Source organism: Podarcis tiliguerta (assembly GCF_965153285.1).
Source record: "Podarcis tiliguerta genome assembly, chromosome: 1".
Taxonomy (NCBI): Eukaryota; Metazoa; Chordata; class Lepidosauria; order Squamata; family Lacertidae; genus Podarcis; species Podarcis tiliguerta.
Genome location: NC_139534.1, coordinates 38,857,081 through 38,875,527, shown reverse-complemented (window position 1 = coordinate 38,875,527; position 18,447 = coordinate 38,857,081). Strand labels below are relative to the sequence as shown.

The following is an 18,447-nucleotide window of genomic DNA, read 5'->3' as shown; positions in this document are numbered from 1 at the left end:
AAAACCCATAAAGACCACAATAAAGAAAAGAAAGCAATCAAATCAAGAACATCATTCCATGGGCCACTACATAGTGATTCACCCTGATTGCAGTTATACATTCTGAATTTATAAATTAGGCTTTTAAATGTTTTATTTAAATTTTACAAACACTTATTTCCCTTGAAATCAGCATTCATAAAGCAATTTCAGAATTTTGTTCTGAAATATACACGTTGCATAATGAATTGCATACTTTTTAAAAAAGTGATTTCTTTAAATCAGAATAGTTGTATTGGATTTGCCAAGTACCTAACAATGGAAGCAATCAATAGAGTGACAACCCTGTATTTTTATTCAAGTTGTACAGATTCTGAGTGCCACTCTTTTGGCAGAGAACACAATCTATAAATATGAGAATAAAATAAATAGATCTAATGCTTGTGATGCTTCAGTATTTGTACATAAATAAGAACAGCTACCATTTTAATGAGCTGATTTATAACCTTGCAATGTTACTAATTAGGCTTATTCACTCATTTAGCAGTTTTAACAAACATATACGGGGGAAGGGATCCCAGGAGCATAATTCGTGTTGAGGGCTAAGACAAATTGCACTTTAAAAACTGCCAAATTAAATGAATTCTTTTCTTTTGACAACTGTTTGAATAGCACTTTATATCATAAAATGCTGACGTTTTCTTAATGCCATTCTTAATAGTTAATTAAAGATTCAAATTCTCAGAAATACAAAATGATTTGGTCTACTGAACCATTTCCCACTTTGACCACCAAAACAGTGTAGGGCAGAGAATAACATTAAAAACCTTACATACTTTATGTGTGAACATGTGAATGCCAACACAAAGCATTATCTGATATCGCACATCAATCAAATCCCTAAATGTGGAAGCAATAGTAAGTCTGCTATGGCTTTGCAGTTATGACTGCTACCAAATATTTGCTCAAGGTAAGCCAGATGAACATGTATACACATTAAATATACATCTCAGGGTAAGACAAAACGTAGAAACCAGACAAATGATTAGTGAAGAATCACGAGGAATACCAAGGTGGATATGGAACCACTGCTAAATTGAATCTAGTCTGGCTCTGAAGCAGGGTTATCAACTTAAATAAATATTTGGGGGTTAGGTAAGCCCCACCCTGCATAATTGATCACAAGAGGTGATGCATGCACACCATTTGAATGCCCTTCAACTTGTGGGGGGCAGACTTCAAATATTTTATGAAGGGGCAAAGGGACCTTGGTGTTTAGGAGCTGACTCCTATGCCCTGAAGTGGGTTTAGAGAAGATGGAAGTGGGTTGATGAATGAAGGCGAGATACCAAAAGTAGCATGGATGACAAGCACACAGAGGGGAGTCAGAGAAGATGATGTTGGAAAGGCAAAGTTGGGTACACTCATTTTATTTAACTGCGGCTACAAAAGGGGTGTTTCCTAGCCATTCATATTCTGGCAATATGTCATGGCGTGCGACGATGAGGACAGTTTATAAGTGGTAGTGATAGAACTGAGAGGAGGGAACTTTCAGAATCGGAAGAATTTCATACAACCCCAGATGCCCCTCTGCCCACAAGCCCCACCATGTTTTATAACATTTCCTTGCAAGACGGGGGAAGAAAGCAAAGAACAGCCCCAAACCAGCTAAAGTTCAATAAAGCTGTTAGAAAGCTAAAAGGTTCTGATTAAGCATAGAAGTGGTGAAACTTGCATTTAATGTATCCACAAGAGTAAATCTAAAAGTTAAAAATAATACACAAACTCAACCACTATGACCCCTAAACTCCTGAAAGTGGGATGTTTCAAACCATCATCAAATTCACTTACCCCGACAATGTACGCCTTCATCATATCCATCAGGACAGTCATACACGCCATTGCAGAGTAGAGACAAGTGAATACATCTGTTGGTGCCAATACATTTAATATGATTCAGGGGACACTTGAATTCTGTTTCTTCAGGACCTAAAAAAAGAATAGATACAGGCTAATTAATATGCATTCTGATTCTGTTCAAATAAATAAAGATTAGTAAAGCAAAGAAAGTACCCTACTGTCATGTATTTGCATAATATTTCCACTTTAATGCTAGCTGCAAGCTTTTCTATGCATTTGTCTACTATGCAGCTTTTCTGTGCATTACCAGCAGAATTATAGTCTCTTAATAAGGATTAACATAATTAAAAGAAAATCAACTGTTTAAAGAGGATTATTTTTTAAAAATGAAGACTATGCAATTTATCATTTTTATGGCAGGTTTACTTTTCTCTAAAGATTAGGGATGCTGAAAATTATATTTAGCAACGTTAAGGACAGTGTGCAGATTGTTTTCAAATATTATTCAGTTCTTATTTTTCAATATGATTACAACACAAGCCTGCTAGTCTGTTATTTAGGAGACCTTAGGCAAGGACTTAACCATTTATAGCAGAGAAGGGTAAAACAACCTAGACAAAAATGCATTCATTATGACATATGGCAACATCAAGAACACCAAAATACTAATTATTATCGTGCCTTGGTAAATTATTGTTTTGTGCCCATTTGCTATGAATCAGATTATGTGCCTTAAATTAGTAATTGTGGGGCACAGCCCATTGGTGTGACCCATCGCAGACCCTCCAAGTCCAGGGATGTCCCTGGTTTAGAGAAGCTGTCCTGGTTTCTGATTTGATCTTGGAATGTCACACTTTTCCTAAGGATGTCCCTATTTTCATTGGAGAAATGTTGGAGGGTATGGAGTTATCTGACCCCCAAGCCATCTGAAGTCAATCCTGTATAAGGAAGGTTTTTTAAAAAAATGTTTAATGTTTTATTATGTTTTTATATATGTTGGAAGCTGCCCTGAGTGGCTGGGGCAACCCAATAAGATGTGTGGGGTATAAACAGTAAAATTATCATTATGGAATGGGATGTCCCTATTTTCATTGGAGAAATGTTCGAGGGTATGCCATTGTATTTCTGGGTGGGCTGCACAACTGGGAGGTTTTTAAAATGCCCCCCTCCATTTCCAGGGGCTGTTTCACCAAGCCAACAGCGTAACGTTACTGTTCTGTAGCCCCTTTAAAATTCAGGATCACTCTCTCCCTCTATGTCTTGCTTAAATTCTGTTTGAATATATACTGCCAGCATATGCCCATACAATATACACTTGTTAACTATTGATGTGATATTCTTGCATTTTCTGTTGTAGAGCAGGAAAGTAGAAGGGAGAAGTAGGGATGGTAAGGGAAAGTTAAGTCACAGATGGGTCTCAAAATACTAAGTTTATAGGTGGGCCTCACATCAACATGTTTGATAAGTGCTGCATTAAATGTTAAGTTTGTCTGAAGTCCTAGATTCAGGAAATCTAACTAGCAGCCTGAAAGCTCATTCTGGTCCCCATGGGCTTCCCATCTGGTCCCAACATAGCTCATAATCCACAATTGTGGTTCATGCAATAGCTCCGATTTAAACAAAGGACTGTTTATCAGCAACTTACAGAGGGTAGCTCTGATAGTCTGTTGCAGCAAAAATAAAGTACCGGTACATTGTGGCACCTTGAAGACTAACAAATTTGTGTGTACACAGCTTCAAACACCAATGGTAGCAGCACACCAGAGCCAGAGTAAATGGTAATGTGTACACAGTTTTAGGGGGTTTTCCCTAGAAAGGGTAAATTTGGATTAAACAGAGGGAAATACAACCTGGCATTTTGATGCCAACAATGTCATTGTATGCATGAGGAGCACTGAACACACAAGGAAGACCCATCTCGAAGCACACTGAGCCAGCCAAAGATGGATAAAAGGAGGAAGAGTGTAGTTCTTTTTCACATTACAGTGAAAATCAGAAAAGTTCTTTTATTCTATTGACAGAAAAATAATTTGCATCAGTCTTCCACAAGATTACCTTCCACTGTACTAAGTCAATTGGCTCTTATACTTCCTTCTGCTAAAATATACAGACTCTCCTATAAAGAGAATGAACATTCTGAAATCTTTAAAATATTATCTGACTTATCCCCCAGTGAAGGGGATCACACAACTACTTGCAAAAGCCTATTTGTTTGTGAACAGGGGATGGTTTGAAGTGAAGATGAATAGACTCCCAGAAATATATATTAATCATGAAACTACATTTCCAAGGGGAATTTTTTATTCTGTTTACAAAAACAAATAAGCAATAGATTAAGAGGGCTGATTAACATACAAATGTGATTATTCTGACATTGAGTGGTCTGGGTATATGTAGTTAATATTCTTTCTTGGCATATTGCTCTCTCAAGGCCAGGTAATATTGTAAAATAAAGTTATGCTAGGATTGAGTGAGAAAGCCTGTAAGCAAAGGGTTGGTTCATCCCTCCTTCCATTCAGGGTCTCCTCATCCTAGGGGTTTTCAGTGCTCTGATGCTGGAAGAGGAATGCACTCAGTCAATCTTGATAATTTATTTCCTCAGTATAGAAGATACTGGGAGAAAATATCCTGACCTAAGCAACTCTATGATGTGCTAAAGATGATCTTGTGGCCGGGATAAGAGCTTGTAAAGGTAAAGGTAAAGGTAGCCCTGCCCGTACGGGCCAGTCTTGACAGACTCTAGGGTTGTGCGCCCATCTCACTCAAGAGGCCGGGGGCCAGCGCTGTCCGGAGACACTTCCGGGTCACGTGGCCAGCGTGACATCGCTGCTCTGGCAAGCCAGAGCCACACACGAAAACGCCGTTTACCTTCCCGCTAGTAAGCGGTCCCTATTTATCTACTTGCACCCGGGAGTGCTTTCGAACTGCTAGGTTGGCAGGCGCTGGGACCGAACAATGGGAGCGCACCCTGCCGCGGGGATTCGAACCGCCGACCTTTCGATCGGCAAGCCCTAGGCGCTGAGGCTTTTACCCACAGCACCACCAGCTTGTACTATGTTGCTATTCCTAGTTAACCTAGGCATCATACATTTAAGAAAATGAAGGTAGTTTGCCTGAGCTGGGCCCCTTATGTGTTTTGTAGGGTTTTGCAGAGTAGGTCAACACAGCTGCAAAAGTATAATTATAAAATTTCACTCTAAATTTAAAATGAGCTTTGCGTGCCTTTAGGTTTGCCAATATGTGCAACCATGCAGCTATTCAGAGGGGCATGGGGAGGGGCCTTGGGTTAGGAGACTCATAGTGACTAGGCTGCCATAATGTGAGTGACACCAGCAGGTAGAAGAGAACTGGAATTTAAGAGTTCATGCACAGTGACGGAAGATTCGTGGCACCCTAGAGCTGCATCCCTGTTCATGACAGCTTGGTAATGCAGAAACTCATCAGAATTCCATGGGACTTAGTTCTCAGAAAACATGTATAGCAGTGATGGCCAAACTCGGGCTACCAACTGTTTTTAGACTACAATTCCCATCATCCCTGACCACTGGTCCTGTTAGCTAGGGATGATGGGAGTTGTAGTCCAAAAAACAGATGGGCCAAGTTTGGCCATCACTGATGTATAGGATCAGACTACATGTGAAAGGCAGATGTGTGAAAGGTCACAGCTAAGCTCAGAGATAATTGCATCCTGTGTGTGTGTTTGTGTGTGTGTGTGTGTGTGTGTGTGTGAGAGAGAGAGAGAGAGAGAGGAATGACTTTAGCATTCAATAAAGGGGACAGGCAAACAGGAGCACCCCTGGCTGTAGGCTGCAAAGAAAGATGAAAGCTGCCTTTGCTACCTCAACATTCTGCCCAAGGTTCAGCAGAAACTCACCTTAGGGCACAGGGAAGTCAGGGCAGTAGAGAAAGGTTTGGCACTCCCCACCCTCAGGGCACTTCTCCTCAATGTGAAGCATTCCCCCACCCCTAGGGAATGGACTGGGACTACGCACTCTCAGCAAGAATTACTGTGGAAAGAGCTTTTACCTTTCTTACTGGGTTTTGCAAAGGTCTCACCTAGGCTCTGGAAGTGGTATCTTGGAGAGACCTGCAAGATCTTGTACTGGCTACTAAAGGCAAGACTGCTCATGTGAGGATGGTTTCAGGGGCTCGTTCTGATTATAAGCAATTTCGGTTTTACATGCTACCCCCTGGAGCGTAACCCCCAAGCAAGATGTGATCCTAGTAGTGTTACAAAAAAAGGTCAGTACAACAATGGAGTCAAAGTTTTAAAGCAATCAGAAAAAATGTCACTCTACTTTAAAATTTTCAATGTTGTTTTTGTCCCTGCATATCCTCCTTCCTCAATAAAACCACATCCTTCTGCTACTGGAACAGTCACATTACAATGAGAAGACGGAAATTATGTTCTCTCTCGAAATGATCTCATATATGACCATACAACATAATTCAATAATACATAATGCATTTGAGGACACCATGTATCAGGGAAAGACAGTTTGATATAAATCGTCTCAGATTTTAAATTGGTTTTTTAAAATAAAGAAATACAGATGAATCATTCTTTCGAGGGCTCACATTCTTTGCTGTTCTATAATTATCCCCTCTCCCTGTGGAAGTGCATATAAAAGTGGTTCTTAATGCAAGTTTTTGCCTGTCTGTGTTTGTACATATGCATACAGAAAGTAACCACTCTCATTTGGAAGTTTGGAGTGTCATGAGACAAAGATTCTTGAGAGCAGAAGAAGTAAGGCAAGGCCTACAAGGCTTACACAATCATTCAAGCCTAAGCCTGTTAACTGTTAACAGCAAACTGCTAAGTCACTGTGACTTGTGACCCATCTTGAGTGATGACTCATTCTCCCTATAAAAGCAGCCAGCCTCTCTGTGGGCCTCAGTGTCTGTCTGTCTGTCTGTCTAGCTCAGTGTGTGTGTTTGTGTTGTTCCAGACAGAGTGGCTCCAGGACTCCAGTTAATCAGCAACTAAGACTGTGCCTCTGTGAAGAGACAGATGTATGCTCTGAGCACTCTGTGTATGCTCTTTAACTATGCTGTTTATGAACAACTTTATTTTCTCTAGTAAAAGTTTTATTCTGTTTATGAAGTGGAATTTGCTGCCAAGGAGTGTGGTGGAGTCTCCTTCTTTGGAGGTCTTTAAGCAGAGGCTTGACAACCATATGTCGGGAGTGCTCTGATGGTGTTTCCTGCTTGGCAGGGGGTTGGACTCGATGGCCCTTGTGGTCTCTTCCAACTCTATGATTCTATGATTCTATGATTCTAAGAAGACTCTGTGATTAATTTATTGCTGCGTGACATGGAGCAGGTGGGCATTCTTCAAATTATCATCCCATAATTAAGTGAAAGAGTGTTTGAGATTTTGGGTTGCTTCCTGGATTTTATCTGAAAAATCAATCTTGTTAAGTCAGCCTACACATGTTGGACTGTTCATACAGTATGTGTAGCTCACATGTATAATTTGGTAATGTGAGGGATGGGGGGAGGTGTGTCAGGTGAATTGGGAGGCACTGTGTCTTGTCACTCCTACCATGCTCAAGGGGGCCAATTGGATAAAGGATTGCCATATCCATCCCTGGGACAGAGAGAGAGAAAGAGAGAGAACGCTCTAGTAATGTTACCTACAGCTTTCTGTAAAGAAAGTAATTTAAAATCTTTATTTCATCAATATTTCAAATCCAAATCGATTTATCCACATGTGCTTAGCTTAATATTGTGAGGTACTGACTTGTCCAAGAACTTTAAAATCATAGGGAACATGGATCTCCAATGAACACACACCCAACATGAGCATACCACAGTCCCTATATCTTCAAATGTTTTCTTTTTAAAATCAATTTGCAAATAATTACTCTGAGCACAAAATGAATCAGCTGCCTTTCCTACCCTCAGCCATGCATTGAGTGGTCAGAGGGTGGCAGGGTGACTGTGTAGTGATCTCAGAGATGGGAGTCCTTCTGGGTGAGAGAGGAGCTCTCCTTCCATTGACCTTGGATCTTTGTAGTTCCCCAAAATGCCAGCCAGGACCTCACCTATCACAAGTCTTCAGATGCTTGTCATAATATCCTTGGTACTGGCAATCAAAACAAAGGTTTCTCTGCAGTGGTTTTCATAAAGCAAGCACCTATGGACTCTCTCTGCAGTATTATCTGATGAAGTTGATTAATGACTGTAATTAAGATATTTAAGCTAGAAAGAGCAATCCATACAACTACCATTAGAACTATGTTTTATAAGCATAGGCTGAAATGGTAATGCTGTACTCCTGAAGAATACAGTATTTGGGCAATTGAATTTAAACCCATAAACAGGCAGTGGAAGGGGAATTCAAAGGGGTGCAAGCCTAATTGTCATGCACTATACACAGCAAATTAAAGGACTGAAGCTAAAGTCTGGGACACACTCCCCAGCCATGCCCAATTGCCCTTAATCTGAAAAGGGCTGCCTTACTCAACCACAGGGCTCTGTGTGAACTATGACAGCCCCTTTCAGACTAGTATCAATCATACATCCTCCTAAACATTCCCATTTGACCGTTCATGCATTCAAACTGAATGTCTGAAGACAGCTTTGGTGAGGCTTAAAACTGAGTAAACATGGAAATCTTAACTGTTTGCACAATGTAGAAATTTTGGGAGGAAGAAAGCAAAAAGACAGTAAACATTCAAGTACTGGGGGGGGGGGCATAAGCAAGTTGATAGCAAGTGATAACAAATATATCAGCATTCTCTTTCTAGAATCATAGAACTGTAGAGTTGAAAGGGACCCTGAGGATCATCTAGCCAATGCAGCAATCTCAACTACATAATGCATGCAGAAGCATGGTGTCTAATTCTAAACAGATTGAATGTCCCATTCATATGCAATCCCTTTTGCATAGTTCTATGCTATGTGCTGCTGTTTGCAACGATATTACCATTTAACTGAGTTTGGGAGCATCTCAGTATGATGTATACTTTGTTTAGTCCCTTTAAATAAAACAATCATATCTGTATTGTATTTGCATTGCAGCTGACTGAAGGATCCCAGCAGCGCAACAACAATGAGCACCGGTCTCAACAAACAACAACAAAAGAGAGAGCACTATGACAAACAATAGATGATGGCAAGTATTACCTGCAAAGCTGCAAATATAAAAGTTACAGAACTAGACCTTGGCTTCATTAAAACATTTTAGCTTTGTTCAAGTCATTGGAGCACCTCCAGTTTACAGCACCCCAGGACGAGCTCAAAGTAAATTGGTCTCTTTGTAACAAAACAATGACACAACTGTATACATATACTCTCAGAAAGAAGAAACTGTTTTGGCTTTTAGTTTTGTTTTGGTACATTTCACTCCAAGTGAGAGCTTCCAGTTTCCATCAACAGGACGCCATTCATTCTGGCTTATGCTTAAAGTGTTGCAATACAATTAAGCTGTTCCAGACTTCCACATAAATGACCCATTCAAATTAACTTGAGAAGGGTGGTTGTATTGGCATCAGAGACTTAATGGCTTGAAAACGGTAAATGTGCATCTAGGCCTGATTATTGTACAGTAGTGACACAATAAGATCTAAATGAATGGACTGTGTCCTCCTACTGTGCCTACAGCTTTTTTGTGCAACTTAATGATCAAACCCAACCACATTCAGTTTCAGAGTGAATGACACAGACTTATTGGAGATATTAATGCACCCATACTTGCTCATTGGTTCTTTCGTGCAATGGTTTTCTTCCAGTCATTGTCTAATGAAAGTGAGAAAGGTGAAACCAATCTTTTGCATACTTACTTGGAATCAGCTCACTGATTTCAACAAGACTTACTCCTTAGTAAGTGTGCATAGGATCAGCGCCTCAGGGGCTTGAAAATAAATAACCCAGCTTAAATTTCTAAGATGCGAGAAGAGCTTTTAATGCAGGCTGCTGTAGGCAATCTCCAACAAGCACCAACATTCTTCAATTTGGTTATGTCTCTTTTCTCTTAGCCCTGCTTTCTGCATGTAATTTTCCAAACCATCATTTCCACTTCCCTCTCACCTGATATTAGTGAGAAAATAACAGACATTTGTTCAACTTGTTTTCAGCCTCAGTTTGCATTACTTCCATTAAAAAAAGGAAAGAAATTCTTTCTCCCATTGTGAATAACATTTTCTCTTGTAATGGATCCTTGGTGAAGTTGGAATTGCTTGAATGATTTGCTCTAACTGCTGTAACTACATTGATAGGTTTTAACTTTGTGGAAAATTTTGGTCCCATGGGGTTTTCCTCCTTTTTAAAGCTATGGAGCTGATAGCTTTTTATTACTGGGGAACATAAAGAAAGGCAAATGGAAATAACACATGAATGCAGTGCAAGTGTCCCCCCACAGCATGTTGCAGTTAAATGTCCCAAACCAATGAGAAGCATCAAAAATATATATGAAGGCATATACTAATAGCAATTTCAAAACTCTGTCAGTCCTTATGTTGTCAAAATGTTACCATCTACAACTAAAAGAAAGGTATCTGCTGGCTTAGGAGGACCTTAAGGCTTGTATAAGTATGAATCATCTTGGGGGGGGGGAGAACTCTGGGGAAGCCCATTCTCCCTCCCCAAGCCCAAAGTCTGTTCACTGGAGAGAATAATGCAGACAATCTGTTTAGGAGGGAGGGATGAAAAACTAGGGGGAGGAAAATGGAATGGACTATTGACACTGAAAGGACATTGAACAGAAAGACCCCACACTGCAACAATTGTACATTGTTGTCTTAAATTAAAAGTATTATTTTCTGTAACACACACACACACACCAGCTTAGAACTAGAGCGATGACCAGGCTGACTTGCTGTTGGGGCCAACAGATTGGGATATGCTGGCTTTGAGAGTAACCTTCATTAGATGCAGTGAAGTGCCAAAGTGATGAGATTTATAAGGATTATCTGGCAAAAACATAGGTACAAAACCATAGCAGTAGTTCAAAAAGAAGGAATGCATGTTTCTTTAAGATGCAATAGGAACAAGGATAGCTAGAAACCACCTTCTTGAGAAATTTCACTAGTCTTAACTTTGCTTGAAATTCACATTTCTCTCAAACCAAACATTTCCATTTCTCCCTTGAAATTTTGCTTTAAGGTCAATATGAATGGCAATTCTAGGACCAGTATTGGATTTACACCAATTATTTGCATTACAAATATTAGGAAGTGGCATAAAGCAACCATTACAGTCATGGGTAACTATGCTCCTTAAGCAGTTTTTAAATGGTCCTCTTCTTTGAAATCATTTCCTTGCTCCGCCCCCCTCAATTTGCTGGATAACTGTGTTAAAAGTTTATCCCCCCCCCCTTTACCTATGAATGCCTTCCTAAACCTTTAAAATGTGTTCCACTCTGAATCTGACCTAAAAAGAATGCCTATAGTTCAGAAATCGCATTATTGCACATGCACATTGCAGTGGGTGATGCTAGCTAATAAGTAACATTGAGCAGTAACATCATTAGGGGGGAAAACAGTTTGGCATTTGGAAAGGAGCAATTAAGAAATCGCAAGAGGATGCAGATTGCCTTATTGACTAAATTTGGTTTTTGAATTCTTAATGCCTCCTGTACATTATTTTAGGAATCTTACTTGCAAAATTAGAGTGTGCCTCTAATCTTTAGTTGAAAAAATATCTTCAGAATTATAGTTAATTAAGTCAAAGCTAGCCTGCACATTTTTCTTAAGGAAAAGGAGAAACCAGAAACATAAACTGAAACCTACAGTTCACACACATGAAGACTGAGAAGCCCCTACCAATTGCACAAGAAAGAATTCTTCAGAGCACATTGTCCAACCATTTCAAGAACAAAATTGTGAACCTCTGCAACTGAATTGAAAATCAAAGAAAATGTGGCAAAGACTTCTTTAGCTTGCAGAATGCTTAAATAGCTGCTGGTATTCTTTATATTCTAAGAGACTGACATAAAAGCTTTGTTAATGGATTTTTCTGGTGATTTAATACAACACACTAAAAGCAGTGTTTAATGCCTGTTGTAGTAAGAAATGAATGTTGTCTCATGTAAATTGTCATTCATTAGTTATAAGGAACCTATTAGTAATTTTAAAGGGTGTTTTTTTTCTCTTAAACTTAATTAGCATCACACATTTTGAGCCTTCCTTGTGTCAATTGTTGTAATGATTTGGTGTCTGTGCATGCTAAAGAATGGGCTGATAATAAGTGCCTCAGCTTGAGAGAAATGATAGTAAGGTGAACAAAAGGGTGTTAATTACCCATACAATTAAAATGTCCAATACCAGCAATATTGTAACACTTCCCCACTTATGGTTCGGATATTTACGTACCCAACTTGAATAAATGTCAGCAGAAAAACGTAGATGTTGATCTTTGCAGAAATGTAGTGAGTATAGGTAACAGAAGTACAAGGTTTATGATGACAGCAAAATAGTAGGCACGTAATTTGAAGATCCTATACAATAACCGTCTGCTATTCTTTTTATTCTTTCTGATTTAAAAGGAAACGAGCAAATGGCAAAAATCTTTTGTAAATGCACAGTGTTCCCTGAATTTCACAGGACCATACAACATTTTCCTCAACTATTGGGCCAGTGTGGTATATCGGTTAGAGTGTCAGACAAGGACCTGAGATACCAGGGTACAAATCTCCACTGGGCCATCAAGACTATCACGGGGGGGGGGGGTGTTCTAAAGCCAGTTGCTACTTCTCAGCCTAAACAACACCACAGAGTTGTTGAGAAAGGGACGAACCATGCATGACACCCTGAGCTGCTTGGAGGGAAAAAAGTGGGATATAATTGTAAATAATATATATATGCATAATTAAATTAAATATTTACTAGAATTAAAGTTTGTTTGTTTTAAAAAAGAAATGTGAAGCAACAACACACAAACAAAAAACACCCTACCAGAATGTCCAGCTCATTTAATACAAGTTTGAGAAAAGTATGTTTTCATAATTATTAATTCTTTTGGTATTTCCTATACAATGTTCTCATCTTATAGTTGAGGAATTCAAGAGTTGGATACAGGATCTCCCCTCTCTGGAGGTAGCAGCCCCAAGGGGAGTTATGTCCAATAAGCTCCCATCAGCAGAAAAAGGAGAAGTCTTTCCCCCCCCCAAAAAAAACCCCTCTTCCCTTGTAGCCCCCAGTGCTTTGCTGTTCTAGAGGGTCTTCCAACTTTCTGAAATAGTGGGAAGATGGAAGCAGGAGGAGAGGACAACTAACAAATATTGTCTCTTCCCCTGTTCCACCACGGGGATTTTTCCACTAAAAGATTAAAAAGCCTTCTGTTCACAGGAGGCAAAATCTGGATCCAAGCCATAGTATTTTCTACTCTTAGCAATTATGAAAGTGGGAAAATATTATGGAGGGCTGACTCTCAGTAGTCGGGGGTTGGAGGCATGTGGAAAAGATAAAGGTTTGGGGCAAGAACTGTCTTTTAGTTGTACACCCGTTGGCTATAACCTACCTTCTTAGTTTAAAAAGTTGTTTTTGCTGGGTGATGTTCACTGCTATATTAATGTGTAATTTAGGTATTTACATGAGAATTTGCCATTATAACATTCATACTTTTGAAAACAAAATATGTTATTTACAGAGCCAACGTGGTCCTTTCAAATTATGGATCACTTTTAAAATAGAGGGGATGAGGGAATCAAAGTATTGCATTATTTAATCTGTGTGTCACTAATTCTCAAGCTTTTTTACTTTTAATGCAGCGGTGTAATGTATACTTTTTAAAAAAATAATTGCCTATTTTTCAGTGTATTTCATTCACTTTTGTCCTCTAGAAGAACACATAAATGTAAATGAAATCTCACTGAAACAGAATGTGTAAATCATTTCTTCATACGATGTACTGCACAGAAATAATATAAAACCATTTTACCTGTGAGAATTCACAGTTGAACATTATAGCAGTTATAAAGTGCCTTTTTACGATGTAAAAGCAAAAACTGCATCTAGAAGAAAAACTTTACAAATCTCAGACATTGTGACTTCTTTTTGGCTTTAACATGCTGAACAGTGTGCAGGGGGAGGAGAAGGGAGATCGTTCGGTTGCTGATGGAATGATCAGAGAGCCTTGATTTCTTTCCTATGTTTCTATGCGGAGTTGCATGTGCAATGAGAATATGAACGCCACTCACAAACACTTATCCATTGTGATTGACAGATATTTTTATAGTGTTCTGATTGACTGTCAGGAGGGTACTTTTCTACGACGGCATCTAACAACATCATTGCCACTCATGCAATGGAACTTCCCTTCCCTCTCATTCCCCCATGAAATTTTCTCCAGAGCGTTGAGGGGAACATCTAGAGCAGATATGAGGTGAAGTGGAGAGGGGCAGGGAAGGAAGGAGAAATTATGTTGCACAGGCAGAAGACTTCTGCTCATGCAGTGATTTCCTTGACTACAACCCTCCATTTACTTCTTTTGTATTGGTATGCTGTTCACAATTTTATAAGCCGTTGGGTCAAATAACATTATATAAATGAACCATAGCATAACTATGTTACAGAAGTTACATCAACAGGATTAATTGTACCAAGGGCCTCCAATTCCATTCAGAAACTAAATGACTAAAAGATATATCCAGGTCCCGAGCAGACCAGTTACTCAACCAAGTCAGAACAGAGCAGATCCACATTTCTATTCCACTTCTTATCAATTGGGAGTATCCTGTTAGAGCAGCAGACAACTTTCAATCGGAAATTCTGTTCTACACCCAAGCTTCTGAGACTTATGTGCAGGTTCTTCAAAAGTACATATAGTAATACATTGAAAGCAAACATGAGATCAGTTTTAATTTGTGAATAATTGTTTTGTTAAACACAAACAGCATACTTTGTGTATGAATCCTGAACATAGTATAGAAATAGCATACTTGGTGGTTCAGTTGATGAGATAACCTTTTATAGATACAGTGGTACCTCAGGTTACAAACGCTTCAAGTTATAAACACTTTGGGTTACAAGCTCCGCTAACCCAAACGTAGTACTTTGGGTTGCGAACTTTGCCCCAGGATGAGAACAGAAATCGTGCGCTGGCCCCATTAGCGAAAATGCGCCTCTAGTTAAGAACAGTTTCAGGTTAACAACGGACCTCCGGAATGAATTAAGTTCAAAACCCGAGGTACCACTATATCAGTTAACAATGCAGAAGTAGAGGCTGTTCCCCCCTCCCAGCTTTCTGGCTTTTTCTGTTAATGCATAAGGAAGGGAATTTCGCAGCATTTTCAACTGCCTCACAAAATCTGCTTGGGCACACTTCATAGGAGCTGAGAAGCCTTTAAATAAAACAAGAAGCAATAATTCCTTGGGACTCAGTGATTAAATTTAATAAACTACTAGGACTCCCATCTCCCTTGTTTCACCAACAATATTTCATCCCACAACAAAATTGAGGATGTGAGGGAAAAGAAACCAGCCCTTTTGGGAGAAAGTGAATTATAAAACCTTGGTTGAGAGGTATTAGAGAAACAAAATGTGTGCAGTTTTAAGAAATATGTCAAAAGTCACAGGCACAGTATTGCCTGCCAACAAGGAATTTTGCACTGCATTATCTACAGGGTCGTCTTATCCACAGGCACTAGGGGTGCAGGGCACCTGGGTGCTGGGCTCTCAGGGGCACCAGGCTGAGAGTCCATGGCCTGAGAGTTGTGTCTGGGGAAGAGCCCACCTGTTGGTCAGAGCACCACAGCAGGCTCTTTTGCTGCGGGTGGCTCTGCACCGCGAGTTCGGGGGTGACCAAGCCAACAAGACGCTGAGGTGGCCAGCCAGCTCCGCCCTCCTGCACACCTGGGACGACAGGCGCGCCAGGCAGATCTTTGCACCCCGGCACTGCATATGCTTAAGACAGCCCTGATTATCTATTTGCTAAAAGGTATTTGGGACTTCCCTTCTCCTTAGTATGGAAACTACTGGTAGTGGGCAACACTGAAACACAATTGCTGACAGGAGTGATAGAGTGTGTCAGCACATTATACTTGTGCTCAATGATCTGCAATGGCTGCCAGTTTGCTATTGGGCCATGGCAAGGTGTTACTATTCATATATATCTATAGTCCATAACACATTGGCACCAGTTTACTGCAAGTGCCACACAACATCCATCATTCCTTTAGTGTGGCAACACCTTGCTCTGCAATACCATGCCTATTCACATTAGGCAGGCATCTTCACTATGCCATTTTAGAGGCCTGCTGAAAAATTTTGTTTCAGAGGACACAAGATCTTGTTACACCTTCTTTTAAATTAGTTTAATGTTTTACTGCACTTGTTGTTTTAGAATGTTTCAGATGTTTCAAACTGTGTTTAAAGGTTTTTAATTAAGTTTTTTATATAATTCTGTTGTTTTAATGCAGATCTGTTTGCCACCCTGGACTTCTTTAGGGAAGCGTATTAAATAAATAAACTACCGGTAATTCATCTTCATATAATAATAGGCAATATATTGCATACTCTTGCCCACTGAGTTCAGTGTTCCAGATAGTGCCAGCACCATGAAGCAACAATTTGATATTCTTAAGAATATTTCACATTTTGACAATTTTTTCCACATTATAGCAAAGAGCCCGGAAATATAGATGGGTCAATTGTTTAAGGAGACTTGAAATTCAGTGTCTTCTCTCTCTGAGGCAAGTGAACCCCAAATCAAATTTGGGAGCGCCCCACTCCAGTGAATTGGGATTCACACCTTGTGAAGCTGTCAGGTGCATCCAAGGATGCTCCAGTCTTGCTAGCCCCAAATTAATGACGGCTCAACATGAGGAAAGAGCATCCTCTGTTTGGCTGAGAAGAGCTGTCATTTGCAAGTAGGGAATCATGAGCATGTCAGTTCCATTCAGTTCTGTTTCAGCTCCATTGCCCGTCTCATTCTCATAACTTATAACCAATCATCCATGTGGCCAGCAGGGCATGCACATGCTTTATAATTTCCTATTGCTTCATATTAATGCTCCCAGTTTAATGCAAATGGTATAGACAGTGAGCAACATGTGCTAAAATATGCTAGCATAACACAGTGGAATAACATTAAGAGAGTATTTTATATTGAGAAATGGGGGATTCCACACACACACACACACACACATTGCCCACAGTTCTATGTATATTTGAACAAGTGTTGTATATTGTTTATACAGTGATTTAATCAAAACACACTTAGATTCTGCTGGGAAAGAATAATTTAGAATAAAGTCAACTGTCAAGGGATGGAAATAGAAACTGCACAGTTTTACAAGCACAAACACTCACTTTATTGAAAGCAATCCATCTCTTTCATGTACTCATATTCCTAGCAGTTAAAAGATTTTTCAGTTAATCATAACGTAGAGTGTATTCAGCTGAATTTATGACAGATATTAAGAACATCTGCCCCCATATTATAGTGAAATTTCACTGTGAAGCATCAAGACTCTAAAATGTATTCAGATGAAATGTTGCTGTGTTTTAAAACATGAAACCCAAGAATGTGTCAAGATCGTTTATGGGAAATGTTGTAAACGCCAGTGTTTTATTATAAGGAACATACAAGCTTTCAGAAAGATATGGTAGCTGCCAGATGGCCAGAATAAGCCTACAGTTACTATTTAGCTTCTCATTCTAAAAATTATACATTGCTTTCTACAGCCATAGCATCTCTCCTTACCCTCCAATGCCTTAAACAATCACGTCTGGAATATTTACCCAGCAAATAGTAGATCCTTCCCAAGTCATCATATCTCCTTTGCCTGCAAACTGCACATTAATTCCAAATACTGTTTCTTTCTTTTTCTTTTTTTGTTCCAACCTTTATACACTGCATTACTTCTATGCCTATTTAGAACTTATGGAGATACAGTTGTAGCAAGGCTCACCAGGACTTAGTCAAGGCATTGGTTTCCAGGGAAAAGGCTCAGTCCTTCAACATGCAAAGTAATAAATATTTTTAAAGCCCCTTGAACAGATGAACTGTGCATCTCTCTCACTACCAGCTGAAGATCAAAGATGGCACAGAATGCAACATTAACGTGCAAACCTTGTGCAGGTGAGAAACCAGTGAAGGTTTAGCAGAGCAATCACAGCATTGCAGTGGTGTAATGTGTGTTACCAGCGCCCGGGGCCGCACGTAGGTGGGTGGGTGGGAGGAAGGGAAATGGATGGAGGATGCATGTGCATTCAACTGCCTAATGGCATCTGCATCACCCAGGAGATTGCAGCCACAGAGATAATAAAAGAAGAGTCATTCTGTGATCTAGAGAGGTCACTTCTTGGTTTGCAGGGAGAAGCCGTTTTCAACAGCAGAAGCATACAGCTGTATTGAGGCAGCATCGGGTGTTGAAATGTTGTGCCCCTAACAATTTTGCACCCTGGACAACCGTCCCTCTGCCATCCCTTGAATGTATAAAAACATTAAAAGTACTACAGTGGTGGCATAGCACAACTTCAATCCAGCTTGGGGCGGGGGGAGAGATTGGGCAGTAATTGAGTGAATGCCTCTTGCAACTAGACATGTTGGCAATTAATGGGAGTTCAGAGGAGAAAACAGTCCGACGCAGGATGCCAACCGTTCATTTAAGGCACAAGGTTGGATGGGAACTGGCCAAGGCTGAAAAAGCTCACAACCCCT

At 39.9% G+C, this 18,447-nt stretch overlaps 1 protein-coding gene across 3 annotated transcripts in view; it reads right to left on the bottom strand.

Moving 5' to 3' along the window:
* Nucleotides 1-18,447, bottom strand: part of LRP1B (LDL receptor related protein 1B) — a 728,211-nt gene that overhangs the window by 386,422 nt on the left and 323,342 nt on the right. For all 3 annotated transcript variants that reach the window (XM_083404224.1, XM_083404226.1, XM_083404225.1), the window contains one exon: nucleotides 1,831-1,968. In XM_083404224.1, coding sequence (XP_083260350.1) covers nucleotides 1,831-1,968 — 138 coding nt within the window. The remainder of the gene's footprint in view (nucleotides 1-1,830; nucleotides 1,969-18,447) is intronic.